This window comes from Trichechus manatus, unplaced genomic scaffold (genome assembly GCF_000243295.1).
Source record: "Trichechus manatus latirostris isolate Lorelei unplaced genomic scaffold, TriManLat1.0 scaffold00236, whole genome shotgun sequence".
NCBI lineage: Eukaryota > Metazoa > Chordata > Mammalia > Sirenia > Trichechidae > Trichechus > Trichechus manatus.
Window position 1 is genome coordinate 2249724 of NW_004444172.1, and position 16822 is coordinate 2266545.

Sequence of the window (16822 nt, forward strand, 5' to 3'; positions counted from 1 at the left end):
ACAGTATCTAACAACAACAACATCACGTGGGAGACCCCAGTTCAATTCATGACCAATGCACTTCAGGCATAGCCACCACTCATCTGTCAGTGAAGGCTGTGTGTTGCTATCATGCTGAACAGCTCTCAGTGGAGCTTCCAGATGAAGGCAGACTTAGGAAGAGAGAGCTGGTGATCGGTTTCCAAAAATCAGCCAATGAGAGCCCTATGGAGCACAAGGGTTTGATCTGCAACCAAGCACAGGGACACAGGGATGGTGCAGAATGGGGCAGCTTTTCCTTCCCTTGTGCATGGGGTCCCCATGAGTCGGGGGTGGAGGGGCTGACTCTACGGCAGCTAATGACATCAACAAGTAGGGGCCCGATAGGAAGAAGCAGTAAATATTTTGACAATAGTACATTCTAGCTCAGAGACACAGAGGAGAAAATGTCTGCATTATCCTTAGCCAAAGATTTTGGCCAATCTTTTTCTCCTTCTGGAAGAAATGATTACTATTTTAATCAATTAACAAGTTATTCTATGAATTTTTTTAAAAATGCCCAGAGTGAGAGGTCGGAGAACTCCCAGCCCCTGGTTAGGAGACCCTGGAAGGGATCTTAGAGGAAAACAACTCAATCCCAGGGAAAGAAAACACTGGAAGTCATCAAAAAGGAAAAAAAAAATAATCCTTGTCCCCCCAAGTTGTCCAGAGACCCAGATTCTAGTCCTAGCCTCCAATCTGCTCATCCTCCACATTATGAGACCTGGGCAAGGTTTTCTCTGTGTCTCTGACTGGCCTACCGCCCAGAACCAGGGTAGGAGAGGTAGCAAAAACAAGCACAAAAACCCTTTCCAAGTCCTCTGAAGGGCTGTGCTCTCTAGTGTCTTCGGGTATGCCTTCTACTGAGAACATGCTCCTCGCTAAATACCCATCCTCACCCCGCAGAGAGCAGGCTCCTGGCACACACTGTCTCTCAAGAGTCTCCCTGACGCCCTACCAAGACTGGTGCCATTGTCTCCATTATGAGCCCTCAAAGCACTTTGTACATTCTTTCCCTCAGCACTTACCACACTTGATTCTAAACACTCACTTGGCTGTCGGTCTCCACCACCAGCCTGGGAGCCCACTGGGTCTCCTTCACCACTTGGTCCTCAGTGCTCAGCACTGTGTTTGACACACAGTGAATAATGACGTGTTGAATGAACAAGAGGGAGTGAGGGGGAGAAGAAATGCATGAATAAATAGATTATTGAGTAAGTCCCTCTACTCTTACAATTTTTTGGATAACTTACCTGAAATTTCCCAGGAGAGCTGGTGAGGTTTTTTTACAACATCTGTGAAAAAAAAAAAACAGCTCAAATAACTTGTTGTTACAGTTGTAAATTCCTTCAGGGTTTTCCCTGGTGTGTTTCAGAAGAGTGAAAACAAACGCTGAGACCCTGTCCTCCCTCTTCTTCCCTGCCTCCCAGTTTCTTCTTCCCATCTCGTCTCTGTCTCTCTCTGTCTCTATTCCTATCTCCTCGCACTCTTTCTGTTACTGTCTCTCTGCTGTCTCTCTCTTTCACTGTTTCTGCCTCTCTGTTTCTATCCTCGATCTCTGTCTTTCCTCACTCTCTGTCTCTCTCTCTCACACACAAAAACACACACACACTTCCATTTTCCATCATTCCTTTCCTACCCTGGAAACCCTGGTGGCATAGTGTTTAAGCATTACGGCTGCTAACCAAAAGATTGTTCTACCCTGTCCCATAGGGTCACTATTAGTCAGAATCAACTCCACGGCAATGGGTTTGGTTTTTTTGGTTCTCCTACCCCATCCTCCCCCAGCCCCTGGTCACTGAACACCCTCCCTGCTCCAGGCACTGTACCAGGCCTGGATGAGATCTCTCTCTTCTTCCTAACCACTGTGCCACCTCATTTGTTCTTTGGGAGAAGCATCACCATACAGGGATAAAGAGTGAGGGCTTTGGGTTAGACAGACTCAGCTGGTTCCAGGCCTGGCTCTTGCATGTACTAGTTGTGTGGCCTTGGTCAAGGACCCTAACTAACCTTTCTGTGCCTCAGTTTCCTTATCAGCAAAATGAGGTAAAAATGCCCCTCAGAGGTCAGCTACAAGGACTAAATGAGGTAATGTTTGGAAAATGCTTAGCACAGTGGTAAAGCTCAATAAACATTAGCTCTCTCATTACTATCGGTTCCGCTAGGGTGATTGCTCTGTGCCATCTGCAAGTGTTAGTCTTTGTTGAAGATGGACAATACCTCTGGACTGAACATTCCGCCCCCGCTGCCCAGGGTTACTGCAGCCCCTTCCTGCTCCAAATAGGTCACCATCCAGGGCCCAGTTCTCTCCAGCTCTGACTGACCCTCTAGTTTCTGGTGCCCACTTTAATTTGGGCAGAATCTATCTGGATGGAGATGTCCCCAAACTTGGCCTACAAGTCTTTGGATAGGGCTTTTCGTAATGCTGAACATCTGGAGCCAGAACAGGGGATTCTCATTCCAAAGTTCTGGGATGACATTAGGAGTGGGTTTTTTTTTTTTTTTTTTTTTTTTTTTAATCTTCAAAAACATCTAGGACGACTCTGATGGGAGAGCAAGGATTCACACTTCTGGTCTAAACTGGGCAGGTGCTCACTCCATATAAATTAATGAATGAATGAGTCAATACCTAAACCAAACCCATTGCTCTTGAGTCAATTCCAACTCATGGCAACCCCATGTGTTACAATAGAACTGCCCCATAGGGTTTTCTTGGCTATAATCTTTACAGAAGCAGATGGCCAGGCCTTTCTTCTGTGGCACCAGCAGGTGGATTTGAACCACCAACCCTTAGGTTAGTAGCCAAAAGCAAACCATTTGTGCCACCCAGGGACCTTGAATGAGTCAATAGGGGATGTCATGGATTGAATTGTGTGCCCCAAAAAATGTGTGTAGCAACTTGGCTAGGTCATGATTCCCAGTATTGTATGATTGTTATCTGACTTGATTTCCTTATGTGTTGTAAACTCCACCACGATGATGAGATTATATGTGATCTCCTCATGTGTTGTAAATTCTATCACTGTGAAGAGGTTATACTGATGAGGTTGACAGATTAGTGTCTTAATGCAATCTCTTTTGAGATATAAAAGAGAGAAGTGAGCAGAGACACATGGGAACATCACACTGCCAAGAAAGCAGTGCTGGGAGCAGAGCACATCCTTTGGACCTGAGGTTCCTGTGCTGAGATGCTCCCAGACCAAGGAAAGACTGAGGCATCACAAGGACCTTTCTCCAGAGCCAACAGAGAGAGAGAACCTTTTCCTGGAGCTGATGCCCTGAATTTGGACTTGTAGCCCACAGGACTGTGAAGACAATAAATTTCTCTCTGTGACAACCATCCTTGTGGTACTTCTGTTAGAGCAGCACTAGATGACTGAGACAGGGGATGCTGAATGAACAAAGAAATGAATGAATGAACTAATGAATGAATGATGAAACTAATAGGCCTACCCAATGGGAAGAAATGTTGGTATTTTCCCTCAGGCTTGTGCTCTGGACACCAAGCACAAGAGTTCATTCTGTGGTTTTTCAGAACATAAAACTTGGCCACTCCCGAGTCCTTTATTCCTTTGCCCTCCCTGATCCAGCTCCTTATCCTTTCCTGGTGTCTGTTTCCTCCATCTTCTCACCTCTCCCACTTCCCTTCCAACTTCCAGCTTCACCCCCTCCTTCTAGCTCCCCCTTCTCCCTTCAACCATTTTCACCCTACCTCCATCCCACTGTGGCATTTGCAAACTGAGGCTATTTTCCTTTCCCAAGACAATTTTGTGAGAGGAGGCTTTGGGCACAATAGTTTCACAAAACAGATTTATTTGATGAACCACAATGACTAACAGGGTCAGAAAACCTCACACACATGCTGAAGAAGGGGCAGGAGGTGGGGAGATGAGGGAGCATCACAGCAGGCAGCGTTCTCTATCTTCTCTCCCCAGCACCCACTGAATTCCAGGCAGGAAGTCTCTGTAGGTCACCCAGCAGGGCCCCAGAAGGGCACGTTCTTCTCTTCTAGAAGCTTCCTCCTGCCCTGACTGGATGCTTTGAGGACCGTCCTGGGCAGAGTAAGCGAGTCTGTGGAAGATTCTAGTCTGTGATGGGGTAGACTATGCTGAGAGGAACCCCTTCCCTTCTCTTTCTGGCTCTAACCCAGGGACACTCATGATGTCCATTTACATCAAGCTGGGCTTTTCCTGCGTCCATGGTTCTTGTCCTTTGTGTCCAGAGTCTTCCAAGAACAAAACCCGGAATATACACCCCGCTCCCATCTCATAAAGGGTCCACCATCAGTTTCTTCCTCAAAGTTTCTCCTGCAGCATGGATGTCATCCTTCAGCCACCCCCCACCTGCCCCACTGCTGCCCAGTCCCTGTTCCCAGACCCCAACTCAGCAGGAGAAGCCAAGAGGTCCCATCCTAACGGTGAGTCCAAACCCACCCAGTGCCTAGTATTCCATGTTCTCCTTAGGAATAGGACCACTGACCCTGGGAAAGGAAGAGTGAGGAGGGAAATGCTCATAAGCTCAAAGCAAGGTGGGGAGGCATGAGAAAGGGGCCAGGGAAGCTTTTAACCAGACTCCTATTTCCCTCATAGAATTAGGGAATGAACAGGGACCCAGCTCATAGGAATTCCCCAAGCCTTGGCCACCAGACCCTGTTGGGAGAGATCTCCCAGTAGGGATCCTGGCGCAAACATAGACTTCTCTCTTAAAACACGGACCAGCCGTTAGAGCCCCCAAATCCAGCGGGGAGTGGACTCAGTTTTATCCTATATTGCCTCGATATGTCCCTTCTTCCCTCAAGGATACTGTGCAAAGAGGAGAGATGAGGTGGAGAGTGAGGAGTGGGAGGAGGTTTATCCAAGTGACACCAGTACACTGCTCTTCTGACTGTGAATATCCATGCTTATATATACACACAAAGAGAAAGCATCCCCACCCCAACCAAAGTGACTCTTGGTACCAAGTAGCACCAGCGCCCAAGTAAACCAGCCCAAGGTGATGGGTTGAGGTGGGGAGTCAGGGGATCGACCCACAGCTTGCAGTCTGAAGGAGGTTCAGAGGGACCAGGATTGGGAGAGGGGAACCAAGCAGCATATGGACTAAACCCAGACTCCTTGAGCCCCACTTTCTCTACTTTCCCTTCTCCCTTCCCAAATCCCTATTCATATAATGAAACCAAGGAGCCCACAGCTTCATCAGCCCCATTGCCTTCCAATCTCTACAGAAAATACAGGATAAATGAAAGGGTCCCAGGAAATTTGCAGAAAGCATATCTAACCGGCATTTTAGGCGGGCTACAAGAAAGAAAGTGACTTTCTGAGAAGGAACTGGATATTGCCGTAGCCCTGAAGCCTGAAATGACACTGAATTGATCCAATTTTAGGGGAAGTTCTGGAGCTCCCAGCTGGCACACAGCCCACACCCACCACAGTCCATTTCCTAACTCTGTCTGGGAACAATAAAGAGCTTGCAAGCTTCTGGATTCTTAACCCTTAGGAGCCTTCAGAAGGAAGAAGTAAAAAGGAGAGAAGGAGGGACTAAGGGATGGGGACAAGCTCTGGGAGGGGGAATCAGAGGCAGAAGGTAGGGACTAAGAGTAAAGATTGCAGACAGAGGGAGAGGAAAGAGGAGAGAGAGGAAGAGGCAAGGGAAAATCAGAAAGAGTACTGGGTCCCAAGAAAAAGGATGGAGGGAAGTTAACTTTTATTGAGCGAAGGACTCACACATCAACATTTTAGGATGAATATTACCACCCCTACTTTTTACAAATGGAGAGACTGAGGCTCGGAGAAGCAAAGAGGTTATGCAAGGTCAGTCTTACAGAAACCAAGCTTGGATCTGGAGGTTCGGTCTTCTTCCACTATAACCTAAACCTCTGGGAAGAGAGTAACTGAGTAAGAGCAGCACCAAAGGGAGTTGGAGTGCAGGGAGAAAGCAAAAGAGTAAAGGGCAAGAAAGAAGGCTCGGTCACTCTACCTGATTTTCAGAGAGCAAGGGCAAAGGCTGGGGCAAGGCAGAGGGCTCGGGCTGCTCCGGGATCCCAGCCCTAGTCAACCACAAGAGTCTCCTGGCTGTAGGGGATGGACTTCTCGTGAGTCTGCTTCCCACCCTTCCCCAGGTTGGGGCTGGGCCCCTGGCTGTGCCCCGAGGAGTAGCTGGCCGACTTCTCCCCACTGCTGCTGTGGGAGGCGCCCCCACACCTGCTGTGGCCCCAGCAGAGCATGGAGGTACAGGTCTGGCGGAAACGGGGATCGAAGAAGGCGTAGAGGAAGGGGTTGAGGCAGCTGTTGACGTAGCTGATGCAGGTGCAGTAGGGGAAGACATTCATGAGGAAGAGGTCGAAATCGCAGGGCCAGTGCAGCAGGCTGCCCAGCATGTAGAGCGTCTTCACCAGGTGGTAGGGCATCCAGCACAGGGCGAAGGTGACCACCAGCACCACGATGATGCTGAGCAGCCGGCGCCTCTTCCGCAGGCCCTCGATGCGCTCCTTGCGGAAGTGGCTGGCGATGGTCTGGGCGATGAAGAAATAGCAGGTCAGCATGATGATGAAGGGCACCACAAAGCCCACGGCGGTGGACGAGACTCCCAGGCCCACGTCCCAGGCCCACTCTGAGCTCGAGGTCGCCACCAAGGAGTAGTCCATGTAGCACTGCACCTTGGTGTTGTTCTCGAGGTTGTCGGTGGAGCGGAAGATCATGGCCGGCATGGCCAGGAGGGCGGCCAGCACCCACAGGACAGCCGTGGCCACGGCCCCGCTGACCCGCAGCCTCAGCCGTGCGTTGGCCACGGGCCTCACGATGGCCAGGTAACGGTCGAAGCTGAGGCCGGTGAGGCAGAAGACACTGGCATACATGTTGACAAAAATGAGGTAGCTGCTGAGCTTGCAGGCGAAGGTGCCAAAGGGCCAGTCGTAGTCCCGGTAGGTGTAGGTGGCCCACAGTGGCAGAGTCACCACAAAGGTCAGGTCAGCCACTGCCAGGCTGGCAATGAAGATGTCAGCCGAGCGCCTCTTCTCCCGGCTGCTCCGAAACACAGTCCAGAGGACCAGGCCATTGCCTGTGGTGCCCAGGAGGAAGACCAGCGTGTAGATGGCAGGGATGAGGGCCCCAGAGGACTTCCAGTCCGTGTACTCACACTCGGACTGGTTGTCTGCCCCGTAGTAGTTGTCGAAATCGCCACCTTCCTCCATGCTGGGGAGTGGAGAGAAGACGGGCAGGGGGCCCCGGAGGTACCAGCTCGGGGGCTGTGTCACCAATTCAGCAAGCACTCTGAGCTTCTAGCTGGAGCCTCAGAGACTGGGAAAGGGCTGAAGGTGCCTTTGAGTGGACAGAGCCCTTCCCTGCAGCAGGAGGAGCTCCCTCTCTATTGTGGGACCCCTGAGGATGCCTCCCATCTGCAGGCTTCCCTCCACCCTCCCTTGCCTCCAGCCCAGCCAAGACACTTCCTTGCACCCTCCTGAGTCTCTGTCTCCTCTTGACTCATCACTCCCTCCTCCCACCTTCAGACCAAGCCCTCACTTGTGAGTCTTAAGATCTCTAAGTTACAGCCCACTTGTTTTTTTCCTTCTTGTCACTGGCCGAAGTGGACCAAATTGACCCCTGCTGTACTGGGCAGAATGTTATCTGGGGATTGCAGCTTGCTGCTCTCCTCCTGGCCCCACCTCCTCCCTCTGACTGCCAGCCACCTTTTCCCCAGCTTCTGTCCCAGCCCCTGAGGTTTCCCCTGGCCGCTGTCTCATGCCTACCCTTTGGGGCACCCCCTCCTCAGTTCTCTCACCCTCCTGTTCTCACTCTCTCCCATCCCCTCTCTATGGGGCAAATTATGCAGATTGAAATCCAGCCTAAGCTGGAGCCAGGGAGGGTGGGGGGAAGGAGGGTGTGAGATTTCGCTGGATGGTCACAGCATCTGGCAAGCCCTCCTGGTAGGAGTCTGTCCCCTCTGCTCCCCCACCCTGCACTCCCATCCCCCACCCAGGCCAAGCTTCGCCCTAGGGCCCTCTTCCCACTCTCCCCCTCACACCATCCCCTGTACCCCTCAACCCTGACCCTCTCTCCATCAGCTTTGTGGTTTGCAGACACAGTGAAAGAGGGATTGCTCTAGTTTGCAAATTGCATAGAAAATTTTAGAGGGTCCAGGACAGACTCACAGGGCAAAAGAAACCCCAGACAAAAGGATCTTTCATAGAGTTATTAAATCTGTGGGGAAAATGAGTCATTAAATCTATGAGGAAACTGAGACCCACAAGGTAAATGTCTTACCCACAGTTACAGCCATTAAAAAGCCATCAAGTCAATTCTGACTCATAGTGACCCTGTATATAGAGTAAAACTACCCCATAACGTTCCAAGGAGCAGCTGGTAGATTCGAACTGCCAACCTTTTGGTTAGCAGCCAAACTCTTAACCACTGTGCCACCAAGGCCCCTTGCATGTGCAAGTGTCTGGCATATAGTAGGTGATCTACGGATGGTTGTTGAGTGAATGAGTAAGCTGATGGATGAATTAGGCATAGAGAGGAATCTGCATCTAGAGGAATGAGTGTATGACTCACCATGTGGTAAAAGCAGGGATACATTTCCGTCCTCAGACTCTTACATGCCTTGCCTGGTTTTTCTGCCCTCCATGGACAAGGAAGTTTATTTAAGTCCATGTAGGGGCAGGAAGTTGCAACTAGAGGAGGAAGCAAGGAATGGGGTAGCCACTGAGGAGCTGCCATGGGCAGACTCCCATAGAAATTCACTTTGCCCCATCTGGTAACCTCTTCAGAACCCGTGGCAAGGGAAGAGAGAAGGAAGAACAAGGTGAGATAAAGACTCTTTCCCCAACCCCAAAGTAGGGGAGGCTACCTAAAGTTGATCAGAAGTGAGGGAGACCAAAATCAGGAGATGAGTCTGCATCCAGAGCAAAAGGCTTCCAAGCTAGTATCCACTGTCTGGAGGGAGGGTTGGTCAGAAATCTTCTGCAGCATCTGGCAAGCCCTCCTGGTAGGAGTCTGTCCCCTCTGCTCCCCACCCTGCACTCCCATCCCCCACCCAGGCCAAGCTTCACCCTAGGGCCCTCTTCCCACTCTCCCCCTCACACTATCCCCTGTACCCCTCAACCCTGACCCTCTCTCCATCAGCTTTGTGGTTTGCAAACACACTGAAAGAGGGATTGCTCTAGTTTGCAAATTGCATAGAAAATTTTAGAGGGTCCAGGACAGACTCACAGGGCAAAAGAAACCCCAGACAAAAGGATCTTTCATAGAGTCATTAAATCTATAGGGAAACTGAGTTTTAAAGCAAGGGTCCCAAACTCAAATACCTGCAGGAACCAGGCCGAATGTGTCTACGGGTAAAGCAGTCAGTTTGAGAGGAGATGGAGTGGTGGACACTGTGGCAAACCAGAGCATGCACACTCCCCAAAAGAAGAGCTTCTCAGCTCTTTGTCTCTTGTTGCCATGCAGAAATGTGGAACCCAGCGTTACTATGCCTATCTTTTCTTCACTTGTCAGGGGAATTGCAAATTCTGGATTTTTTAATGAGAAATTTCCTGACTTGTAAATTTAGGGAATTAATTCCGTTTGAAAAACAAACAAGTAAAACGTATCCTTGGGCCCCCAGTTGATGTCCTTCGAGTAGGAGCTTGCCAGGAACAGAAGGTAGGAGCACAACAGGGAGGCTAGGCCAGACATGAAGTGAGTGCAAAGATAGAGAAATGAACACAAGCAGGACAGAAGCCTTGAGGTGCACTGGGGAGATACAGAAGTGGAGGCTGGAGAAGAAGATAAGACATAGCCTGCGAGCCTTGGGTGACCTTTACTCTACGGGAATGTGGAATGATTACCGAGTTGGTGTTTCTCTTGAGGATTACAGTATCGAGCACTAGACATTGTTCCAAATGTCCTATGCATTTTACACATATTTATTATCTCTTTTAAGGAGCCCTGGTTAAAGCACTCAGCTGCTAACCAAAAGATGGGCAGTTGGAACCCACCAGCCTCTCTGTGGGAGAAAGATGTGGCAGTCTGCTTCTGTAAAGATTTACAGGCTTGGAAACTCTTCAGGGCAGTTCTGTTCTGTCCTATAGGGTCACTATGAGTTGGAATCGACTCAACAGCAGTGAGTTTTTTATATTATCTTTTTTAATCAGTGCAACAATACTAGAAGGTAGATATTCTCATTAGCTTCCCTTTACAGCTAAGGAAACTGAAGCATAAGGAGGTGAAGTAACTTGGCCAAAGTCATTCAGCTCATAACTGACAGAGCCAGAATTTGAACCAATGCTGTCTTGAGCCCATGGACCATACTACCATACCCCCGAATAAAAATTTCCAACCCTTTTTAACATTTAGGGGTTTGGGATCTGTTAAGCAATATAGAAATGTAGGGCTATACTACCAAAAAAAAAAAACCAAACCCATTGCCGTCAAGTCGATTCCAACTCATAGCGACCTTATGGGACAGAGTAGAACTGCCTCATAGAGTTTCCAAGGAACGCCTGGTGGATTCGAGCTACTGATCTTTTGATTAGCAGCCATAGCACTTAACCACTATGCCACCAGGGTTTCCATGGACTATACTAGGATACCTGTAATTTTCTTTAAAATAAGCTCTCTTGGGTGAAGTTAAAAATAGATTGGCTCTCTTGAAAACATACTGAGTGAAATAAGTCAGTCACAAATGTACGAATATTATATGATACCATTTATACGAAATATCAAGAATAGGCAAGTATATAGAGACCAAAGTTTATTAGTGGTAACCAGGGGCAGGCAGGAAGGAGGGGGAACAGAAGACACAATGCTTAGGTGACACTGAGCTTCTGTTAAGGAAAAATCCAGGCATGGTGATGGTTGAACAACAAGATGAACACGTTACTGAACTGTACATGTGAAGATTATTGAAATGGCAAATGTCTTGTTTCCTATATATTTACCACAATAAAAAAAAAGGAGAAAACATAGATTGACTAAAATATTTTAGAGATGATCCCCAGCCTTGGATGAACAGAGTATAAAAATCCTGCCAGGCTATGCTCTACACCCAGGCAATGATTAACATCCTGGGATTTCTGGTTGCCCCGTGCCAGCTGCAAGGTTCACAGTCCCTGGCCTCTGGAACCTGGGTGGTCTGCAAAATGGCGGTGAGGACACCCAGTAGGACCCAGAGCTGGGGCCTCACTGCTCTCCCAGGACACACGGGAGGAACTTTTCGGGGCCTGCTCGCTGCTGTATATCTTGCTAATAGACGTCTGTGCAGGTAGCAGAACGGCTTTCGTTATCGCTTGAAAGCCAGGTTGGATGGAAATGGTTAACCTTCAGCCGTGTCAAACTTCTTCAGTGACTATCTTTATTTACCAAAAGGGACCCAAGTGCGGTGCAGGACTGTTGGGCTCAGTTCAGGTCAAAATAGGTGGCTCTGCAGTGAATACAAATAATGGATTAAGAACAAATTCAAGTCTCTCAGTGTTCCCAGAACTTCCCTGGGTCTTCCAGGAAAATGCAGGCACCCATCCCTTTGCAGCTAGGAACAGGGGGAGAGGAGAAAGTGAGCTTGGAGTGTCCCTGAAATCAGGCTGCATTTCTCTACCCGCCCTCCCAGCTGCTCCCACTTGGAACCTGGGCCAGATGGGAGCCTGGAGACCCTGCGGGAAAGGATATGGATTCAACTCTTTAATCCTCTGGCCTCCAACTTCTCTGCCCCAGAGGGGGTAAAGAAGGAGTTAATCTCACCCAAGGAACCTGGGAAAGAGACTCATTGAAAGGGGAAGGAATTGGGGGCCAGGCCTGGGAGGGGGCCACTGATTGGGGCTAAGGGGGGGGATAGAGTGTTGATAAGATCCGGCCTCTAGTCACAGCTGGCTGGAACCAGATGGTCAACATGCCACCAGGAATGGCAGCCCCATATGCAAAATCAGCCAACCTCTCTTCACCCTGTCTGATCCCCAAGGTCCTGTCTTGATCTGTCCCTGTCTCATGGCACACTATCCGATAAAGAAGATGAAAGATTAGTAGGACCAGTAGCTGGAGGCTGACCCTGTGTGTTCCCAGGGCGCCGAAGTTAGCCCTCTACTAGACCGTGAGGCCCGAGTACCAGGGGACAGAGACTCCCTGCTTCTCATTTCTGCAATCCCCTCAACTTGGCGCCTGGTTAATGTATATTGAATTGAAGCAATAGAAATTCACTCAGGAGAAAGATGGGTCTCACCCCAGGGCTACTCTGCTGTATTAACAAGGGCACCTTTTTGGTAACGTTCACCAGAATCCTCCACCCTGAGCCATTTGGCAGATCAGCAGCTAAGGCTGGACTGCTGGGCCGAGTCCCTGGCTGGTCTGCCCTGGAGAGGCCCAAGTGAGATTCTTCTCGGATTTCTCTCTCTCCTGGGTGATTGCTTCAGGGTACTGTCATGAGGCTGAGATGAACCGTTCCTGGCAGGACAGGGCCCAGATTTGCCACGGGGTTCTTTGAAGAGAGCCCAGACTGCTAGAGTCCCCTGGAATCAGCAACTCTAGTCCTCCTCCCACACACCAGCCCCTCCCTCCAAAGTTTGTCCCTGGCCTAGGAAACTGGGACTGGTTGGGCCCTGTGCCTGTGGCTGTGTGCAGCTGTGTGCACCTTGTGAGTACGAGTGTGCATGCGTGTGTGTGTGTGTGCACGTGTGTATGTATACCGTGTGGTTGCTGTGCATGAGGTCTCCTTGTGCCTGCACCTGTGTGTGCTTAGGAGCATGAATGCTGGGTCCATGCATTCATGGGCTGACTCATGGGTGGTGCAGTCTGTGTTCAGGATAAACATCCTCCTCAGAGGCCAGGAAGGGGTGGTTAATTGGATCTCGCTGAGGGTTTGGGATGAAGGGAGAACAACTGAACTCCTCGGCCCGGGCCCTCGCCCAGACCTTGCCAGAAGCTCTGGGCTGTGGACATCAAAGTGGAAAGGCTGCCGTTTGCTGCCCCTTGCTGACTTCTCACCTCCTCCCTCTAGCTCTCTGCTCCAGCCCCCTCATTTCACAGGTCTGCTTTGAACTCCACAGCTTCAGACCTCACCGGGAGTAACAGGGCCCTCTCCCCTCCTTCCCATGAGGCTGCCACAGCTGTGTCCCTAACAGCTGGTGATGTTATCTGAGGGAAAGGGGAGGGAGGGCAGGGACACAGACAAAATGAAGCTTGGCTGCCCAGTCCCACACTTGGGAATTCCCTCTCTCTTTCTCCAGATACACAACTGCCCTCTCATCCCAGCCTTATAGACTCACACTCACACACACACAGACACACACACACACATACTCTCTCACACACCTCCTACTTTAGCCGCTTATCTGACCAAAAACAAATGGCCAGCTGCATTCTGACAATTGAAGCAGACAACACCCCACCACCCAGCAAACCCTGATTCCCCGGCCATTTGGCACAACTGCACGCTCCCAGGCAGTCAGGCCCTGGGCTCTGGGGACAGCGAATGCAGGAAAACCTACTGACCCCAGAGCCAGGAATCTTCACTTCTGATCCCATCTTGGCTGCTCATTCATTCACTCAGCAAATTCTTATGGAGCAGCTGCTATGTACCAGACCCTGTTGCAGGTACTGGGCACACAGTGTGAATGATTCAGACCACGCCCCACTCTCCCACGCATACGGTCTAGACGCAGGGAAGAGAGGAGAGCACATACACCAGAAATAAATGCAATGAACCCGATGATAGCACTACCAATAAAGTTAAACTGTAGGATGAGACAAAATACACGGAAGGGGTGTTTTAGACAGGGTAGACCAGGAAGCCCTCTTGAGGTTGCTGGCCTTCCAGCTGAGACCTGAATGGCCAGTTTCCTATGTGGCCCAGAGCAAGGCTCTTCCCCTGTCTGAGCCTCAGTTTCCCCATCTGTACATGAGGTTGTTGGACCAGGCGGGTCTAGCTTTCTGTGATTCTGAGAATTGCAGCAGTGGCTGCCAGAAGTGGTTGGAGAAGAGGGTTTCTTGCTAAAGAGGCCAAACTGAGCCTCTCAGTGGAGCAGGGCAATGGATAGATGAGATCCATTCTCCCCACTGTGACTACAGGTTATTTGTTAGACCTGGAGCTACAGAGGTCTGGAAGCCTTTCTTTATCTCTTGCCCGTCCCCTCTCTCCCACTCATTCACTATTGCCCACCCATACCCCCATTATTTGGCACAGGATTCTATCCAGAGCACCAACCAAAATCAGATCAGTTGCCATAGAGGCAATTCCAACTTATGGCAACCTCATGGCTTGAAGAGTAGAACTGCACTCCGTAGGGTTTTGGCTGTGACCATTCAGAAACAGATCTCTAAGCCTTACTTCAAGGCATCTCTGGGTTGGTTCGAACCACCAAACTTTGGGTTAGTAGTTGAGTGCTTAAACATTTGTACCACCCAGAGACTCTTTTATACATTTAAAAAAAAAGTTGTCATCAAGTCGATTCCAACTCATAGCGACCCTATAGGACAGAGTAGAACTGCCCCACAGGGTTTCCAAGGAGTGGCCGGTGGATTCGAACTGCCAACCTTTTGGTTAGCAGCCGTAACTCGCCATAGCTCTCAACCACCAGGGCTCCCTTCTATGCATAGCAGGCCTCTAAAAAATACATGGGAATTGCCTGGCCCCAGCCAATAGAACCACCGTTTCTACAGCCTCAGAAGCAGTCAGGGCCTTTGTCAAGACCACCTGGATTGGGGAGTAGTTTCCAATGACTTAGAACTGGAAAGACTCCTAAACTTCACTGAAGCCATTGATTCGGAAGCAGAGGTCCTAGGCCCTAGAAGATAGTCATGGGAGAGAGGAGGTAGCAGGGAGCCAGCAACAGTATTTCATAAAATCCTTTGGAAATGGTACATTTCCCCCTTAATAAGATAACCCAGGCTATCTAAATGCCAAGTGTCAACACCTCGAGCTTGGATTTTTTTTTTTTTTCTATGAACATTTTTATCTTTGTATATCTGGAGCTAGCATTTTTTGGATTAAATTCCCATTGACAGAGAGATTTGAAGCCAGTATATAAAGCTGCTTTCTCCAACCTTAGAAATGGTTCTTGGGGGAGGTTTTACAATCTTGCAAATGTCTCTGAGGAGCAGAGGAAGAGCCATCTTTCCGAAGGAATATCTTCAGTCCCACCCCTCTCAACACTTCTTCCTTCATCCTCAAAGTAAGGCGTTGAGTAAGTTGGATTATTTTCAACATTTTTTTAATACAATGGTAGCTCAGAGATTCCACAGCTGGATTTTCCTTCTGTACAAATTTAGTTTCTTGATTTTTGTTGTTTCCTTCATTCTTCCTTTTTCTGTTTGAAAAATATATATATTGTTATAAATGTATTGAGGCAAAATTCACACGAATTGTGAATGTCATGTAAAAATTCATATAAATTGTGAAAAAATATTTTCAAGTGTACAATACAGTGGTATGCAGTGCATTTACAATCTTATGCAAACACCACCCTCATCCAGGTCCAAAGCATTTTCATGACTCCAAAACAAAACCCTGTACCCATTAAACCAAACCAAAAAACAAACCTGTTGCCATTGAGTTGATTCCAAGTCATGGCGAATCCATGTGGCATAGAGTAGAACTGCTCCATTGAATTTTCTTGGTTATGGTCTTCACAGAAGCAGATCACAGGGCCTTTTATCCATGGAATCCTCCAGATGGGTTCAATCTTCCAACCTTTCAGCTACCACCCAGGGACCACCGAGGGACTTACCCACCCATTAAAAAGTTCCTCCCCCATTTCCTGCTCCCCGCAGCCCCTGGCAACTCAAACCTGAATTTCAACCTTGGTGCGGTGACTTTTGTTTCTTCAGAATGAGTTTGAAGAATAAAAATTGGTAAGGTGAATTAATTATTATTTAACAGACACTGTGGGTTAAATAAACAATCCTGGGAGGGGGGGACAACAAACTAGACTTTGATAGCAAAAAGGTTATGCCTACTAATCTATTCCACACACTTGACTTCTTGACTTTTACTGATAAGGAAAGCGAGGCCCAGAGAGGGAAAAGGATTTGGTCCAGGTGTCCTGACTGGAGTCAAACACGCTGTCCCCTGTGCCACCCTGTCTTCCCCTCGCATCCCTAAGGGTGTCCTCCAGAGGAAGGCTTTCTCCTTGGAGCTGGCCTTTGTTTACCAGAGAGAAGGGACTTGGGCAGGAGGTAGCAAGGACAGGAAACAGCAGAGGCAGGAAGGAGGTCAGGAAGAGGCGGACAGGACCCTGGCCTGGCTTACACCCAGCCCTACCAGTCTTCAGAAGAGCAACACAGTGTTTCCAAAAATATTTAGAGTGAGTCTAAATTAACGAGGTACTGTATCAGCGATGACAATGGGAGGATGTGGGCCCAGGCCCTCCAGGGGAGAAGATCAACGCAATCAGCCTTGAGTCTGCACAGGGCGGATTGGGGCTGGGGGCAGGCAAAGGGAGGAAATCAAGCTCTCCACCCTGGGACCCCGCAGACATTGGAGACTACAGTGTTCCGTCCAGACCCTCCTTGAGGAAGGGAAGGCATCTCGGTCTCTCAGAGCTGCATCTTCAGCCTGCCTCCCCTGCCCCAATCCAGTGCAGAAACCAACTCTATTGCCCCTCAGTCTGAGGGTCATCCAGGGGCCTCTTAAATGTTGAGCAGACACTTCTCCTGTCCCTGGCAGCCCTTTCCCATTCTAGTGTGGGGCATCGCTCATCCAAAAGTGTTACCTTCAGTAGAGCAGAATAAAAAATGGGAAGATGCATTATTATTTAGTAAACAGAGTGAGGTAGATAAGCAGAACCCTTCCAAAGAGCAAACTCACGGGCAGGGGGGCATGGGTGTTGCAGTAGGTGACCAGTGCT

The 16822-nt window shown here is 49.3% G+C and overlaps 1 protein-coding gene across 1 annotated transcript; it reads right to left on the reverse strand.

Annotated features, from left to right (window-relative positions):
* Positions 1–3800: 3800 nt before the first annotated feature.
* Positions 3801–7646, reverse strand: APLNR (apelin receptor). The gene is made up of 2 exons (XM_004389180.1): positions 5992–7646; positions 3801–4089 (listed from the first exon to the last, which is right to left on the reverse strand). The coding sequence occupies exon 1, from the start codon at positions 7202–7204 to the stop codon at positions 6062–6064; it is 1143 nt and encodes a 380-aa protein (XP_004389237.1). The 5' UTR covers positions 7205–7646; the 3' UTR covers positions 3801–4089; positions 5992–6061.
* Positions 7647–16822: the final 9176 nt, after the last annotated feature.